The sequence below is a fragment of the Alligator sinensis genome, unplaced genomic scaffold, assembly GCF_000455745.1.
Source record: "Alligator sinensis unplaced genomic scaffold, ASM45574v1 scaffold517_1, whole genome shotgun sequence".
Classification (NCBI taxonomy): Eukaryota; Metazoa; Chordata; order Crocodylia; family Alligatoridae; genus Alligator; species Alligator sinensis.
This window is the reverse complement of record NW_005842236.1, coordinates 304,546-319,018: the sequence shown is the minus strand read 5'-3', so window position 1 is coordinate 319,018 and position 14,473 is coordinate 304,546. Positions and strand designations below refer to the sequence as shown.

Sequence of the window (14,473 nt, the reverse complement as noted above, 5' to 3'; positions counted from 1 at the left end):
CAGAAAGCTAATCTGGTTCTAACAGATATCCTATTCCATTCTTTTACTCCTCGATCTCACAAAAACGTATCTGCATTAAAGCCAAAACACCAGATTATTTTCAAAGTGAATCAAGTGTAAATTACATCAGGAATTGTTCATTACTTCAGTTCTGTGTGTGTATAATACCACAGGGTAATACCAGTTGTCGCTGCCGTGCACTGCAGCGGGGGGGTCGGGACCTTAGAAGCCGTCAGGCGGGTACTTGTGACGCATGGAGTGGAATTAATTAGGCAGACGCTTATCGGTTGCAAAGCAAGATTATTTACTCACGCCGACAAGGTGGTGAATAACGGAGGTCAGAGATACTTGGTTAGTTACAGCTTAGGGTTCATAGGTCGGTCTGCATAAGAGTTCGGTGGTCGGGCAGAAAAGGTCGGGCCAGCAGGTCGTTGATTTACGTCTGAGATTGGGTCGAGACACGGGGGGGCACTGACAAGTGATCAAATTGTCGGTTACTCTGACACGTATGTTCAGAGGTCTCCAGGTTTATACGGAGTTGCTCTCCCCTTCTTCTTCCTCTTTGCGGAAGTGTATCGGGGTTTTGTTTGTGTACTAGCCAATTGCTTTTTGCCATGTCATAAATTTAATTAGAATCGCCAATTATCTAGCGGTCTTCGCTAGGGTGTTATTTTAGGGCTACTTCCTGTTATCTTTGACCAATTATAATGATTTATGTAAAGCACAGAAGGCTAAGTTTCATTTCTAGTTAGTGTCACAGTTATAAATCTCTTTTTGACATGCGCAGTAAAAAAAACTGTTACTATCATCTTGTTAGTTAACCCTTAGTTAACCTAGTGCAAAACAAAACTGCTTTGAATGGTATTACTTGCTTGTGACATGGGCACTACTTAATTGGGTTGTGACACCAGTTTGGTATAATCTAGGTTAGTTAGAGCTATATGCCATGTCCAGATGAGCGCTGCAGAGCAATCTATGGCACCACACACCACATATGCAGGTATTCCTCACATTGCTACTTTGCAGCGCAGGAGTTTTTTTGACCCCAGGAGATCACAGGGTCAAAAAAACCCATGCCAAAAAAACAGCCCAGACTGGGGCGCATGATGGCAGTGTGAGCCACCCAAAACGGGAATGTCGCTGGCCAGAGTCACACTTCAGCTGCCAGCTAAGCTCCCAGCTGGAGGAATGCCACAACTGCAGCTTCCCAGGGACACCAGCACCACAGATAAGGATGCTGAGGCCAGCACAGTTGTTGGCCCCAGCCTCCCCTACCCAACCCAGTGTAACCTGCTGTGTACTAGAGCAGGGGCAGGCAATTATTTTGGGTGGAGGGCCATTTGGAAAGCTGTCAAGGGCCGCATGGATAGTCCTGCCACTTGACAGGTGCCCCACCCCCTGGTTGCCATCTTGGGACCAGAAGTCCCGCCCCTAACCTCTGACCTTTGCCACTGCAAGTTCTTCCCCTTGCCCCTAGAAGTACTCCTTTGAGGACAGGGGTTTGCTACCTTAGAAGTGGGGAAAAAAAACAAATGATATAGTAAAAATCAAATACCTCTAATGATAAATTTTAATACAATTAAAAATATATATTTTCGTCCTGATTTGTGTGTACTTGTGCTGTATATGTAGAAGTGTTCCCCACATTGTGGGGAGCTGTGGATGTGTGTGTGTGTGTATGATATTTGTGGGATGGCAGCACCCACCAAGACTGCATGTGAGGGGGAGGGCAGCTGGGCCCTTGCTGCCCCAAGCCTCAAGTGCACGAGGAAACTTCTGCTCCTCCTCCCCACATTTCCCACACCCCGGGCTGAGTCCCCAGTGGCCTGTGCCACTGTGAGCACAGCAGGAGCTGCCAGACAAATGTAGCTGCAGGCCCAATGGAAGTCTCCATGGCCACCTGACCCTAGGCCAGGCAGGCACTCACCTGGGTGGCCTGATCCTTTTACCCAGATGGGCGAGCGTGGGGCACATAGGGTCAGGAGTGTGCGCACTAGTCCCTGCCTGTATCATTGTGCTGGGGGACTGGGAGCATGAGGGAGCCAATGACAGCCTGACAGTGCCACAGGGCCAGTGCTGACGGGGCCCAGAGCAGGGTGGCAGGAGCCTGAGTCATGGTTGGCTGGGCTGTATGGAGCCAGACTGGGCTGCACCAGCAGGGAGAGAGAGAAGCCACCCCGGAACACTGGAGCTGGCTCCCACACACCCTCTTGCTCCCAGCCCCCTGCCCCAGCCCTGTGGTCAGGCAGAGACCAGCACACGTGTCCCTGACCCCGCGTGCCCTGCACTCGCCTGTCTGGGCAAAAGGATCCTGGTTGTTGCTGGCTCCCATGCACCAATTCACTTCTGGCTGCATGGACAGACTGCAGGACTCAGCAGGAGCTGACCTGGCCCAAGGACTGGGGTGATCACCCACGATCCTCCCCTGCCTCCCTGTCCCCCTGCTCTTACCCGAATTTCCCACTGTGGCTTAAGCACGAGCAGCCCCACGGTCCCAGGCCAGAAGCCTCTGCTAGGCAGGGGCTTCCAACTGAGGGGGCAGGGCCAGGGCCGGGTGGACCCTGTTGTTCCAGGGGCCTGTCATGGCTTCCCTTGGGTCCTACTGCCCCTGGCTCCTGTCATTTTTTACAGGAGCCAGGGGCGGATAAATACTCATTTAAAAAAAAAATTAGGGGCTCCACGGGCCAGATAGAATGGCCTAGTGGGCTGGATGTAGCCCACAAGCCCTATTTTGCCCACCCCTGTACTAGAGGGTGCATGGCATAAGGTGTGCCACTGCTACTTGTCTCCAGGGAAAGAAACATATGCGCTCATGTGGACACGGCCATAGTCAGCCTTTTTTTTCTTTCCTTCCTTGAGAAGACAATACTTTTACTGTCTGTTTCCTGCAAAAGTAAGTCTGTTTTAATCTATATATTTCTTTGTTTTACATTTCAGTACTACATGCATGCAAGACACCTGGCTCTCAGCAGAGCTTTCCCTGAAAAATTTGAGATGGAACCAAGTGCTCCTCCCAAGGTGATGTCTGTACTTACAGATTTTTTTTCTGTATTTTAACTACTGTCTAGAGAGAGAAAATACTTTTAAAAATGATTATTTTGCCACAAAAGGGTAACATATGCATGAAAGACAGAGCCATCAGCTGAATGGAGGGACAGATCTTCCATTGCTGTAAACTGACATTGGTAAAGCTATGCCAATTTAGAGCAGATGAAGATCTTGGTACTGGGATGGAAATTGGTACCTTCTAATTTTATGCCCCCATAAAAACCCATAGAAAGACTGCTTTGCAAGTTCTATTTGGAGGGGCATTTTGGCAAGGTGTCAAGAGGCACCAGGGTCCTCTGCATGATCCCCTGTACATGATCTGTGGATCATGCAAGACTAATCTGAATAAGAGCTGAGGATGAAACAGTTGTTGGTCAGAATCAAGGCACATGTTCAATCTACTCATCATAAATAGTATATGTGCACCCATTTGGGGAGCAGTTGTACTCAGCTCCAAAATTAGGACCTGGGTTATTTAAAACCTAACTGAGGCAAATCCAGTTACAATTCATTGTTTTAAAGTAACAACTGAAAATGGGGTGTTATGGCAAGCTTAGGCCTGCCAGGAGGTCGTAAACCCCAGCAGTCAACTAGTATGCCCCCCTGCTCCTCCAAACAATCACCCTGTATCTCTCCTGCCATGTCTTGATGGAGCCAATTATGTGGAAGGCATCTTAAGCCTTAAGGCGCCTTTACACATGCTGCAAGGGTAGGGGGGTGATGCTCATTTGGATGAGCTTTAGGTAAAGATTCCCAGCTACCATTTTGAAGCACAGGGATGCTGAATACATGAGGTGCAAAGTGCTGCTAGAGTGTGCTAATTAGTGTGCTCCAGCAGATTCAACTAATTGAGTCTGCTCTGATGCACTGTAATGACAGCATGTCAGAGCAACGTCCCCTAACATTTACAGGCACCCATAGAATGGTATTCCCCTTGAGCCACTTAATTTCCCTTTTTTGTATTTGTCCAGGCCTTGACTCTCTTGGCCAGGGCCTATTTTGCTGTAGCTGGTCCCTTCACTTAGATCAATTATTTCAGGCAGAGGGCCACTTGCTAAGTTTTGGCAAGCTGTCAAGGGCCGCATTGGTAGCGGCCCTCAACAGGTGCCCTGCCCCCTGGTCGCCATTTTGAGACCAGAAGCCCCACCCCTAACCTCTGACCATTGCCACCGCAAGTCCCTCCCCTTGCCCCAGGATATACTCCTTTGTGGAAGAGGGTTTACTATCTTAGAACTGGAAAAAAAACAAATTATGTACTAAAAATCAAATACCTATAATAATATATTTTAATACAATTTTAAAAACATATTTCTGTCCTGATTTGTGTGCGTTTCTGCTGTATATGTAGAAGTGATTGCATAATAGCTCAAAATGCAGTCTTACTCTTGTATAGTATGTGGGGTGTTCAGGGGTATCACGGGTATGGGTGGGTGGGTGTGAGGTTTGTGGGGAGCTGTGGATGTATATGTGTGTATGGTATTTGTAGGATGTATGATTGTGTGTGGAGGAGGGTGTGGCTGTGGGGTGTGCGGGAAGGGTTTGAGGGTATGTGGGGTGTGCACCCGGACCTGCTCTGCAATAGCCCACAGCCCGAGCATGCAGGTGCAGCCACTCAGATCTAACTTTGGGGGAGCCTCCCTGGGCTTCCAGAGCTCTGTGCTGGCCCCCCACTGGTTTGTGCTGCCCCCAGCAGCCTTGGCCGCACCCCCGCACAGTCCCCTGGGCTGGCCACGCCCTTCCTGGATGGCTCCCAGGTTCCTGGCAGCTGCAGGAGCCTCCAAAATGCAAAAGCATCTGTGGGGCTAATTCTGCTCCTGGCAGAGCTTCCCTGCCCATCCCAGGGCCAGCAGGCAAGCTGCTGGCAGGTCTCTGGGCCCCTGGTATGTAAGTGGGCCCAGGCCTTCCCGCCGTGATGTGGCACTGGGCCCCAGGGCTGGCCATGCCAGGGGCCAGCCAGGCCCTTGTTGCCCATGTCTCATGGCTGTATTTTCACTCCAGTGGCTCCTGCAACCACCAGGAGCCTGGGGGCTTCCAGGGAAGGGCCTGTCAGGCCTGGGGCGTGAGAAGCATGGGGCAGTGGCGCGGAAGTTACATCACACATCTGAGGCTTGGGCAGCAACAGCTCAGCTGCCCCCCACATGGGCAGCCCTAGCGGGTGTCGCCACCCTGAGGAGCATGTCCGGGCCCCCCTTCCCACAGGGGCCCAGCAGCCTGCCAGCAGCTCAAGCGCTGGCCCTGACCCTGGGATGGAAGGGGACACTGTGCCAGGAGGTGGATCAGGCCCGCAGCTGCTTTTCTGCTCCAGAAACTCCTGTGATCTCCCTGGGCTTCCTGTGCCCTGGGCTGGTTCCTGCCAGCTCGCAGCAGCCCCTCGAACTACCCCTGGGGCCAGCCAGGGGCTTCCCCAGGCCCCTGGGCTCCTTGCAGCCACAGGAGCTTCCAAAGCGGAAAAGCAGCCGCAGCCCTAGTTTGTCTCCTGGCACAGCCTCCGTGTCCATCCTGGGGCCAGGAGGCTAACGGTTGCGAGGCCACCAGCTCCCTGTGCTGTGGAGGGGAGAGGCGGGACTTCCCTCTGGGGCAGCAGCACCCACCAAGGCTGCCCATGGTGGGGCAGCTGGGCCACTGCCACCCCAAGCCTCAGGTGTATGATGTAACTTCCGCACTGCCTCCTTGCACTTCCCAGGGCCAGGGCCATGTCCCTGCCCCCCAGTGGCTCTGGGGGCAAGGAGCCCCCTGCGCTGCCACCAGGGCCAGACAGGCTCTTCTCTGGTGGCCCCTGGCTTCCTGGCTGCGGCAGGAGTCTCCGGAGTACAAACATGGCCACAGGCCCTGATGCAAGTCTTCGCGGCTGCCTGGCTCCAGGCCAGACAGCCAGGGCAGTGGGCATCCACCCTGGCAGCCTGGGGCCTGATCCTTTCATCCAGATGGGCAAGCATGGGACATATGGGGTTGGGAGTGCGCACACTGGTCCCCATCTGTATTGCGGGCCTGGGCAGCTGGGAGTGAGTGGGCACATGGGAGCCAGCAATAGCCCAGTGGTGCCCCAGGGCCAGTGCTGGTGGGGCCCAGAGTGGGGTGACAGGAGTCCAGGGCATGGCTGGCTGGGCTCTATGGAGCTGGGCTGGGCTGCGCCAGCAGGACGAGAGGGGAGCACTGGCGCTGGCTCCTGCATGACTGCTCACTCCCGGGCCCCTACCACAGCCTCATGGTCAGGAGGGTACCAGCACGCACAGTCCCAACCCCATGTGCTCTGCTCTCACCTGTCTGGACGAAAGGATCCTAGCTGTTGCTGGCTCCCATGCACCTGCTCACTTCTGGCTGAGTGGCTGGACCGCAGAACTCAGCGGGAGCTGGCCGTCCCAGCCCAAGGACTGAGGCGATCACCGGTGGTCCTCCCCTGCCTACCTGTCCCCGCACTCTTATCTGAATTTTCCGCTCCGGCACAGGCAGAAGCAGCCCCATGGTCCCAGGTCAAAAGCTTCTGCTAGGTAGGGGCTTTCAGGTGAGGGGGTGGGGCCAGGGCCAGGTGGGCCCTGCTGTTCCATGGGCCTGCCATGGCTTCCCCTGGGTCCTACTGTCCCTGGATCCTGTCATTTTTTACAGCCAGGGGCAGATAAATATTAATTTTAAAAAACATTTTAGGAGCCCCAATGGACCACATACAATGGTCTGGCAGGCCAGATGTGGCCCGCAGGCCATCTTTTGCCCAACCTTGACTTAGACCCACTTAGTCCAGCCTTGGCTCTTTAGTAGCAGTGGTACAGCTGCAAATTTGGTTTCACGATAGGGCTGGACCCTCCTGGTTCCCCAGTCTCAAATGGGTTAAATCCTCATCTCTCTCAGTGTATGACCCCTTGCCCACAAGGGGTGAATCTCGCAGGTTGCTGTAAGGCACCTACAATGTGACCTTCACCTCCTCTCACAGTCGCTCTTGGTCTGCTGGACAAATGAACAGAAACAAAAATTGCAAGCAACCGCTTTCAACAAAAAATACTGCCTCTTCAGGCACTCATAAACAAACTCAACATGATAAAGGCAGTCCTTTATCATTTCCGGGTCCTGTGGCAGGGAAAAGAAAAAGGCCAAATGAAAAAAAAAACCCTCTCTTGATCCTTACTTCCCAGAGTTCCCCTTTTTGATTTTGGGCCCTGCTGTGGCCCACCTGAGGGATCCTGCCCTTCACCAGCCAGGGCTAGACTGCCTCTCCAGCCTGAAGGCAAGCCTACTCCCTGCCCTGTCCCTTCCGGTCAACCCAGCCTATTGACTGGTCCAAGAGCAGGGGCTGTTCATCAGTCCCAGCCCTGTCAGCTGCCTGCCTTTTAGCTCCTACCTCCACAGCATGCAGCCACTCCCCAGAGCAGAGTTACTGGCTTTTGCAGCTGTCTTTGTCCTGGGCCACAAAGACCCTTCTCTTAAATGGCTCCTGCTGGTTCGGCTGGCTTTGTAGCCCTCCCCCAGTAATAGGTCAAGGGTTCCTTGTTACAGGCCCAAACCAAAACTCTCAATCTGGATTTTCATTTGTTGCTTGTAGCAATGCAGATTTGAATACAGGCTGTGATCTAAATTTCAGCATGCACCCATTCACATAGAAATTCAGGAGTATTCAGATTAGAAGTTGGGATCTAACTCTTAAAGAAATATCGAGCCAGGTTTTTCAGTATTAGGGTACTGTCTAAATCCAGTAACTCCACTAGTCAATTACTCCAAGTTTATACCAGAATAAAGAGAAACTATAACTTTATAACTTGGAAAGTATGGAAAATCTTGAACCTGATGAGTGCTGGTTTTATTTAATTTTAATATCTGGGGCAGGTAAAGCTTACATCACTTAACATATGAATTGTGGTTTGGCCCTGGAAAGCATCAGCATGATCTTGTTCTGCATATCCTACAAGCTACATTGTTGCCATGTTCATTTCTTTCTTATGTCTCTGGCAGACGGAAGGTTTCAGGTACCCCAGGCCCTCGTCAGTCCCACCATCCCCTTCTGTCTCCCAGCCTTCCAGCCCTCATCAAAGTGATGAGGAAGATGAAGATGAGGATGAAAGATATGATGAGGATGAAGAGGCTGAAAGGGACAAGCAAAATATAAAGGCACCCTTTTCCCTTGGAATAATGCCACCAGGAAAGAAGCAGCAGCATGGAGAATATAGGAACTGAATGCCATTGTTGTCATGCCTGATGATGTTTCAGCTCCTGAACAGTGCATTCATGTAGGTTGGTCAAGCTACAGATTGAGGACAGTGCTATGAGGTTAGGAAATTTGAAACAAACATTACCTTACAAGTAGTTTAAATTGTAATTCTCCTCCCTTCCTTGGAGGTAGAAGAGATTGTTAAAATGTATTAAACCTGGATAATATTATGATTCTCCTGTGATCTCTCCAATTAAGTTAAATGTACTATAGATCATATTTGCATCTGAAATTCATTATAACCCATGAGAGCAGATCCATCATAATTATTCCAATCAAATATCCATTAATTTCTCTACTCGGCCCTTCCAAACTAACTATCACCTTTAAGTCATGATTTACCACATTTTGAAGAAATTGTTACATGTGGGAAAACCTGACAGGGTTCAAAAAGTGTTGAAAGAAAAGAGTCAATTTTTTTCTTATGTTCTTTATTCTATTTTAAATCTACATCACTGTAAGCATTTTTTACACAATGCAAAAGTGTCTTGATCCAGATGTAAACCATATTTCTTGTGGAAAAATATCTAGTTCAATGAGTGGGCATTTTTATTATTTTCTGAAGTTGTCTAGGGCCACAATAAATGGCAGGCCACTCATCTTCAGGCTTTTGTTGAATGATTCATGTTATTATATTTTTACTCTCTTAGATGAAGTAGTTGGTGGAGAAAATTAATGTGACTTTGCCCAAAGAACTAAAAAATTCCTGACTCTGTACCTGGCCTCTGCAGATAAGCCCACATCGCATTGACTTGATAACATTTAAAAGATGATAACCATAGATAGCTCTTTCCACTGTCAGCATGAAGACCTCCTGGTTTTGGAGTTATCAGCACTTTTTATTATAAAATGTATCTAGACCATATCTAGACTATGAACACACAGCAAGAAGCACATGAGACAGAGAGCCTGAGAGTAGCAATAGGGTTTACCCTCTGGGCTATTCTAAAGCAATCATGATGATTTATTTCCAGAATTTGGGCTCGTTCTGTAGGAGTGAGTGAGCAGGGCATGCTTCTTGGCAGCATTACTGCACATATTATGGAAGTGATGTAGGTGAGCCTTTAGGGTTCTTGAGTGATATTGTACTGCTAAGTACTGTACAACCACATATTGAGAGAAGTAGTCCTTTGCCCTGAAAAGCATATGATCAAGACAGGCAAAAGGCAGGAACAGAAAGAAAAACAACTTTCCCAATACTGCAGAGCTGGCCAGTGTTACAGCCCAGAACAGAACTCCAGTCCCCAGACTACCCATCTAGTGGTGTAGTCACTGGAGTGCACTGGAATCAAGAGGTTCCATCTCTTGCTTCGCTGGTGACTAAAGGTAGGAGGTTGCCCTTCAAATTATATGACAAAGTTCTCAAAATGAAAGGTATAAATCCCTCCCCTATAAACCAGAGGAATAGGCTCAAAATAATGGCTGGTGACTAAGGTGAAGCAGACAACTATAAAGGTACTGTAAGTGTGCAGTGTGGAAAAGATTTGATGGGACTGAAATAAAATAGTTTAACTCATTCTTCCCAGATGGATCCCAGAGAGCTGAGATGGGCAACTTGCAGATTGCCACAAGATTCTTCCTTAGCCACATCTATAGCATATGAAATCACTGGGGTAAATAGTGATCTGGATGGCACTTGAATGCCCACATTATCCTAAAGAAGACAAGGTTCTTTGGGTGAATCTGATATCTTTTATTAAACCAACTAAAATAGTTGGAAAAAATCTTCTTTGCAAGTTTTGGGGTACAAATACCCTTCTTCAGGCAGAAGGAGCATCTACAGTTGTTTTCTCCTCTCCCAGATGGGATAGAAGCCAGTATCTGGCTTCTATCCCATTCAGGAGAGCACAGAACAACTGCAGACACCCCCTCTGCCTGAAGAAGAGTGTTTGTATCCCAAAGTTTTTATCCAAAATAATTTTTCCAACTATTTTAGTTGGTCTAAAATAAGATACAATATTTACCCAAAGAACCTTGTCTGCTTATGTCCTTAGACCAACATGACTACAACCAACACCCTGAAACACTTTGACACCCTCAGCTGGACATCATTAGGATAGTCTCTTCAAGCTCAGACACTGCAGTCTGCAGACAATTTTTATAAACAGTTGCATGAAAAACATATGACTCCCAAGTTTTATCTTGATGAGAGTGAGGTTGATGCTGGCATAGAAAGTAAAAAGCACTTTGATAACATGGCTGCTTCAAAGTCATGCATAGTCTCCTGATTCCCCTTTATAAAAAGCAGCAGTCATTGGGAAGCCCACTGCTTTCCAGATGCTAAAATGACTCTCTCACAAACATAGGCCTACAATAGCCAAATTAATTTATGTTTTCTATATGTAAGTCATGTCAATTCCATCCTGAGCATCAAGGCCAGTTCCCAGAGGCATAACAAAGCAACTGGGTACCCAGAGCAGTAGGGACTTCTGGTTGTCGCCATGCTGCCAGTGGCATGGTTGTGTGGCTGTGGCAGCTGCTGATGTTTTTCCTCCCCTCACCTTGACCCCCAAGTCAGTGACCAGAGCAGTTGCTATCAAGACTATGGTATTATTTTAAATATTCCAATTGTGGATCTTAATCAAGTACAGAAGCTGTTCTGTAGTCACATAAAGCCAACAGCCACTAACTCTAAACCATTATTGGGGTATTTATTGACATCTGACAAACTTGGCAGTACTTATCTGCCATGGTGAAAACATGAGGATTGCACAAGCAGCTGATTTCCACATAAAGTAAAACTTTTATTCGGTATTTAATGACATTTGTTAAAGAACTGTCTAAAGTTGTGGGCTTGGATATACAGTAAAACATCAAAAGTCCATTTATCCTGAATGTAATATAACAAGTATTTTCTGTAGCTCTAAAATGTTCTGTCACATGAGGTTTAGGTTAGTCTAATAGATCAGAGACATGCATAAAACCTTCTTTATAGCAACTTGATGTTATCCTGTGCTCAAAAATGATTTAAAAAAACACCTGAAGCATTTGCACTATATCTCATCCAAAGCTCATTGAAATCACTGAATAAATTCCCATTGACTTTCCTGGCCCCTAATTAATGCATATATTGATCCAAAACATACTGCCATTGAGTGATATAGTAAAAACAAAACAAAACAGGTCTGTCCTTAATTCCATCTGTTTTTTTCCCTCTAAGCCCAATTTAAAAAAGTTATCAGAAGTACCCATCAAAAAATCATGAAAATTGGTTCCCCTGTTAATTCATCTGTGTTGCTTTTGCGTAGAGAGTAGCAACATTATTTTGATTGTAATTTAACAGACCTAACTCATGTCAACATCAGGAGAAAGATAACAGGTAAACAGTATTGGGTGGGGGGAGAAACAGGGGAGCAAGATTTGTGATAAAGGTTAAAAAAATAAAGCATAGTTCCTGGGACACCAGTATCATGTAACTGCTTTTTAATTACATAAGAAATCCACACGGTTTTTGAGTAAATACTGTACAACTACATAGTAATGTTAAACAGATCTATCTATACCTGTGTAGAATTATAATTTACCATTTGAAGGGTCATATGTTTAGAGACCATGTATAATTCAGTAGGATTACTCACAGTACGTAAGGTTAGGTATTTAAGTTTTTGCAGGATTGAGGCTTAAGTAAACAGCCTGTTGGCTGTTCTTTAGAGTTGAAGGGTGCAGACAGAAGTGACAATTTTCTCCTGATCTGGCCACAGAAAGTGATCTATAGCTGTGACCAAAAACAAGTGCAGGGCTACAGACAGCTTAAAATGGCCGGTCCAGTGAAAATCTGAACCCTCATTGCATGAGGGGTCAGATGAAGTCATTTTAAAACAGAGCATCTTCTGTAACATCTGCCTGTGGTGACTGATACAGATAAAATAAACCACTTGCTTTGTTAGCCCACATGCTAGATGTATCATTGACCTAACTGGATCATCAATAAAAGGAAGGGCCGTCAATAAGGAGGTTAAAATTCAACAGTGCCTGTGAGTAAAAGTGATTAAAAGTAGAGTAGATTTGAAAACGGTAAAAGTTTTTATAAATACGCGCACAGTAAAATCATAACAAAAGATTTCTTTAAAAAATCAGTCAGTTCTGATGTGACATTTGGGGCCTGTCAGCTCTAATGGTATAGTGGATTTTAAATTTTGGCTGGCAAATAAAGTGGTCTGAACAAGATAGGAAATTTGAAAATAGTTTCTGTAGCTGAACAACATCTTTTTAATCAATTTGCATTCAAAATGTAGGAAGGAGTCCAAATCTTATTCCTTCAGAACACAGGAGTGGAAGGGTGAATTGGAGTATTATGATCACACAGACTGTGGTTTCAAGGGAGATCTAGGAAGAATGTTGATGTAATTGGTAAGCTTTCACCAGTTTAATAGATTATTTGTCAAATATCCCAGGTGATCACTTGTTTCTTCTTCAGCTGCAAGACAAAAAAGAAAAAGCATGAGGAGGGAAAAAGTAAGTTGCATGTAAAAAAAAAAAAGCACAAAGTTTAGCTGTGGGTGAAACAGAAGAGTTTGAGACATAATCCTGTTATCTGTTCTCTAAGACAAAAGACATTTTGAGTGCCTTAATCTGAGCTACGGGGGTTGCAGGCACTTTAAATAGAGTGGCTCTTGGGAGCCACTCTAACTAAAGCACTTGCAGTGTCTCATGTATTCAGCATCCTGCACTTCAAAATGTTGGTGGGAGTGCTTTAATTAAAGCTGGTTCGACGAGCTTTAATTAAAGCGCTGCTGCCACCATTTTGAAGTGTAGGGATGCTGAATACATGTAACATTGGGGCTGCTGGACCATGCTACTTTGCACACATCGATCGGCACAGGTGTCAGGCATGTGTGTACGTGCCCTTTGGGATTTATGTAGAGAGGATGGGTTTCTATCTACTCAACTTTTAACTGTTAGAAATTCCCTGTCTACCAGATAAGAGGGCTATTCACCAGTTAAGGTCAAGCATCTTAAAGAGAGAAAGTAGCACTCTGCTTTCTCTCTTATGGGGAAGTACCTCCTTTGTTTGGGCATTTTCCCTAGAAGAAAACAAGTAATTGAGAATGAAAGTTCATCCTTTACCCTTATGGATGTTGACCCCATTGCTCTCCCCTCTAACATGGTGATGCTCAAACTATGGTTCATGGGCCAGATTCACCCCACATAGCTATGTCATCCAATCTGTAAGGCTCTTCCTGTGTCCAGAAATTTAGCAGCTGGGGAGTCGTGGCAGCGTTAATTGCTCCAGCTCCCAGAAACAGTACATGGGGTCCCTCTGCAACTGGGCCCAGCACATGGGGCCAGGTTGGGGTGCTAGATTGGACCTGCTTACCAACAGCACACTGGATGAGGTCCATAGACAAATCCTGAGTACAGGATCTGGCCCATGGACCAGCCCTATACCACCCATCTGGCCTGCAAGGCTGAATAGTAGGGCTGTGTGAAATTGCACCGGCTATTTCGTTTCAATGCTGTTTCAATTCATTTTGAGCTCAAAACAGCGAAATCGAAATGAAATGAAGGGCTTCAAAACAGCCTCAAAAAGAAACATGGACAGTCATAAAGTTGCAAAAGTTTCAAAACGTTTCGAGTTTTGAAGCTGAAGCTGGGCTTGCCTGCAGGGAAACAGAAAGTAAGAAGAGGGAGGGGGAAGAGGGGGGAAGGACACAGTGAGGGTCGGCCTTAACACACACACTGGAGAAGAAGCTCCTGCAGGAGAGGAAAGTAAGGCTCTGTCATAGTTTGGCTGCTTGAGATGCTGCTGGTGCTACTGTGCTAGTGCTCACTAAGTTATTATTTTACCTGTTGTTATTTAAAGTGGTGGACCAGAGGAGGAGGCCTCATTGGGGCACACTACCATGTCATGTAGAGGCCCAAACACCAGTGAGGGCACTCCTTAACACAGACACAGTCACACGTCATGAGTTTTGCTTGTCAGCAGCTTGAGGTGCAGTTTCCCAGAAACCCCTGCACCTATCTCCTTGAAACTTGGTAGGCTTTATGGCCTCAGCAGGGGCTAGCAAGCCTCCTGTTTTTGCCTCCCTGTGCCTTAACATACACGTGACATGAGTTTTGCTTTCAAGATTTTGAGGTGCAGTTTCCCAGAAACCCCCACACCTATATTTTTGAAACTTGGCAGGCTTCATGCCCTCAGAAGGGGCTACCATCACCACTGTTTTCTTCTAAATCTGCCTAAAAATAACGAAGTTATAGGCAGTTTTGTGCTTCTCCATTATAGCATTATGG

At 47.0% G+C, this 14,473-nt stretch overlaps 2 protein-coding genes across 6 annotated transcripts in view; one reads left to right on the top strand and one right to left on the bottom strand.

Annotated features, from left to right (window-relative positions):
- GYS2 (glycogen synthase 2) overlaps positions 1–8,412 on the top strand; it is a 99,172-nt gene extending 90,760 nt beyond the window's left edge. For 4 of the 5 annotated variants that reach the window (XM_025208545.1, XM_014521648.2, XM_006027344.3 and 1 more), the window contains 2 exons: positions 2,938–3,018; positions 7,987–8,412. In XM_025208545.1, coding sequence (XP_025064330.1) covers positions 2,938–3,018; positions 7,987–8,208 — 303 coding nt within the window. In that variant the 3' untranslated portion in view covers positions 8,209–8,412. The remainder of the gene's footprint in view (positions 1–2,937; positions 3,019–7,986) is intronic. The other variant, XM_025208546.1, reaches the window with a different exon arrangement.
- A 4,188-nt stretch (positions 8,413–12,600) lies between these two features.
- SPX (spexin hormone) overlaps positions 12,601–14,473 on the bottom strand; it is a 10,841-nt gene continuing 8,968 nt past the window's right edge. The window contains exon 7 of the mRNA XM_025208524.1: positions 12,601–12,659. Within this exon, the coding sequence (XP_025064309.1) occupies positions 12,601–12,659 (59 nt within the window). The remainder of the gene's footprint in view (positions 12,660–14,473) is intronic.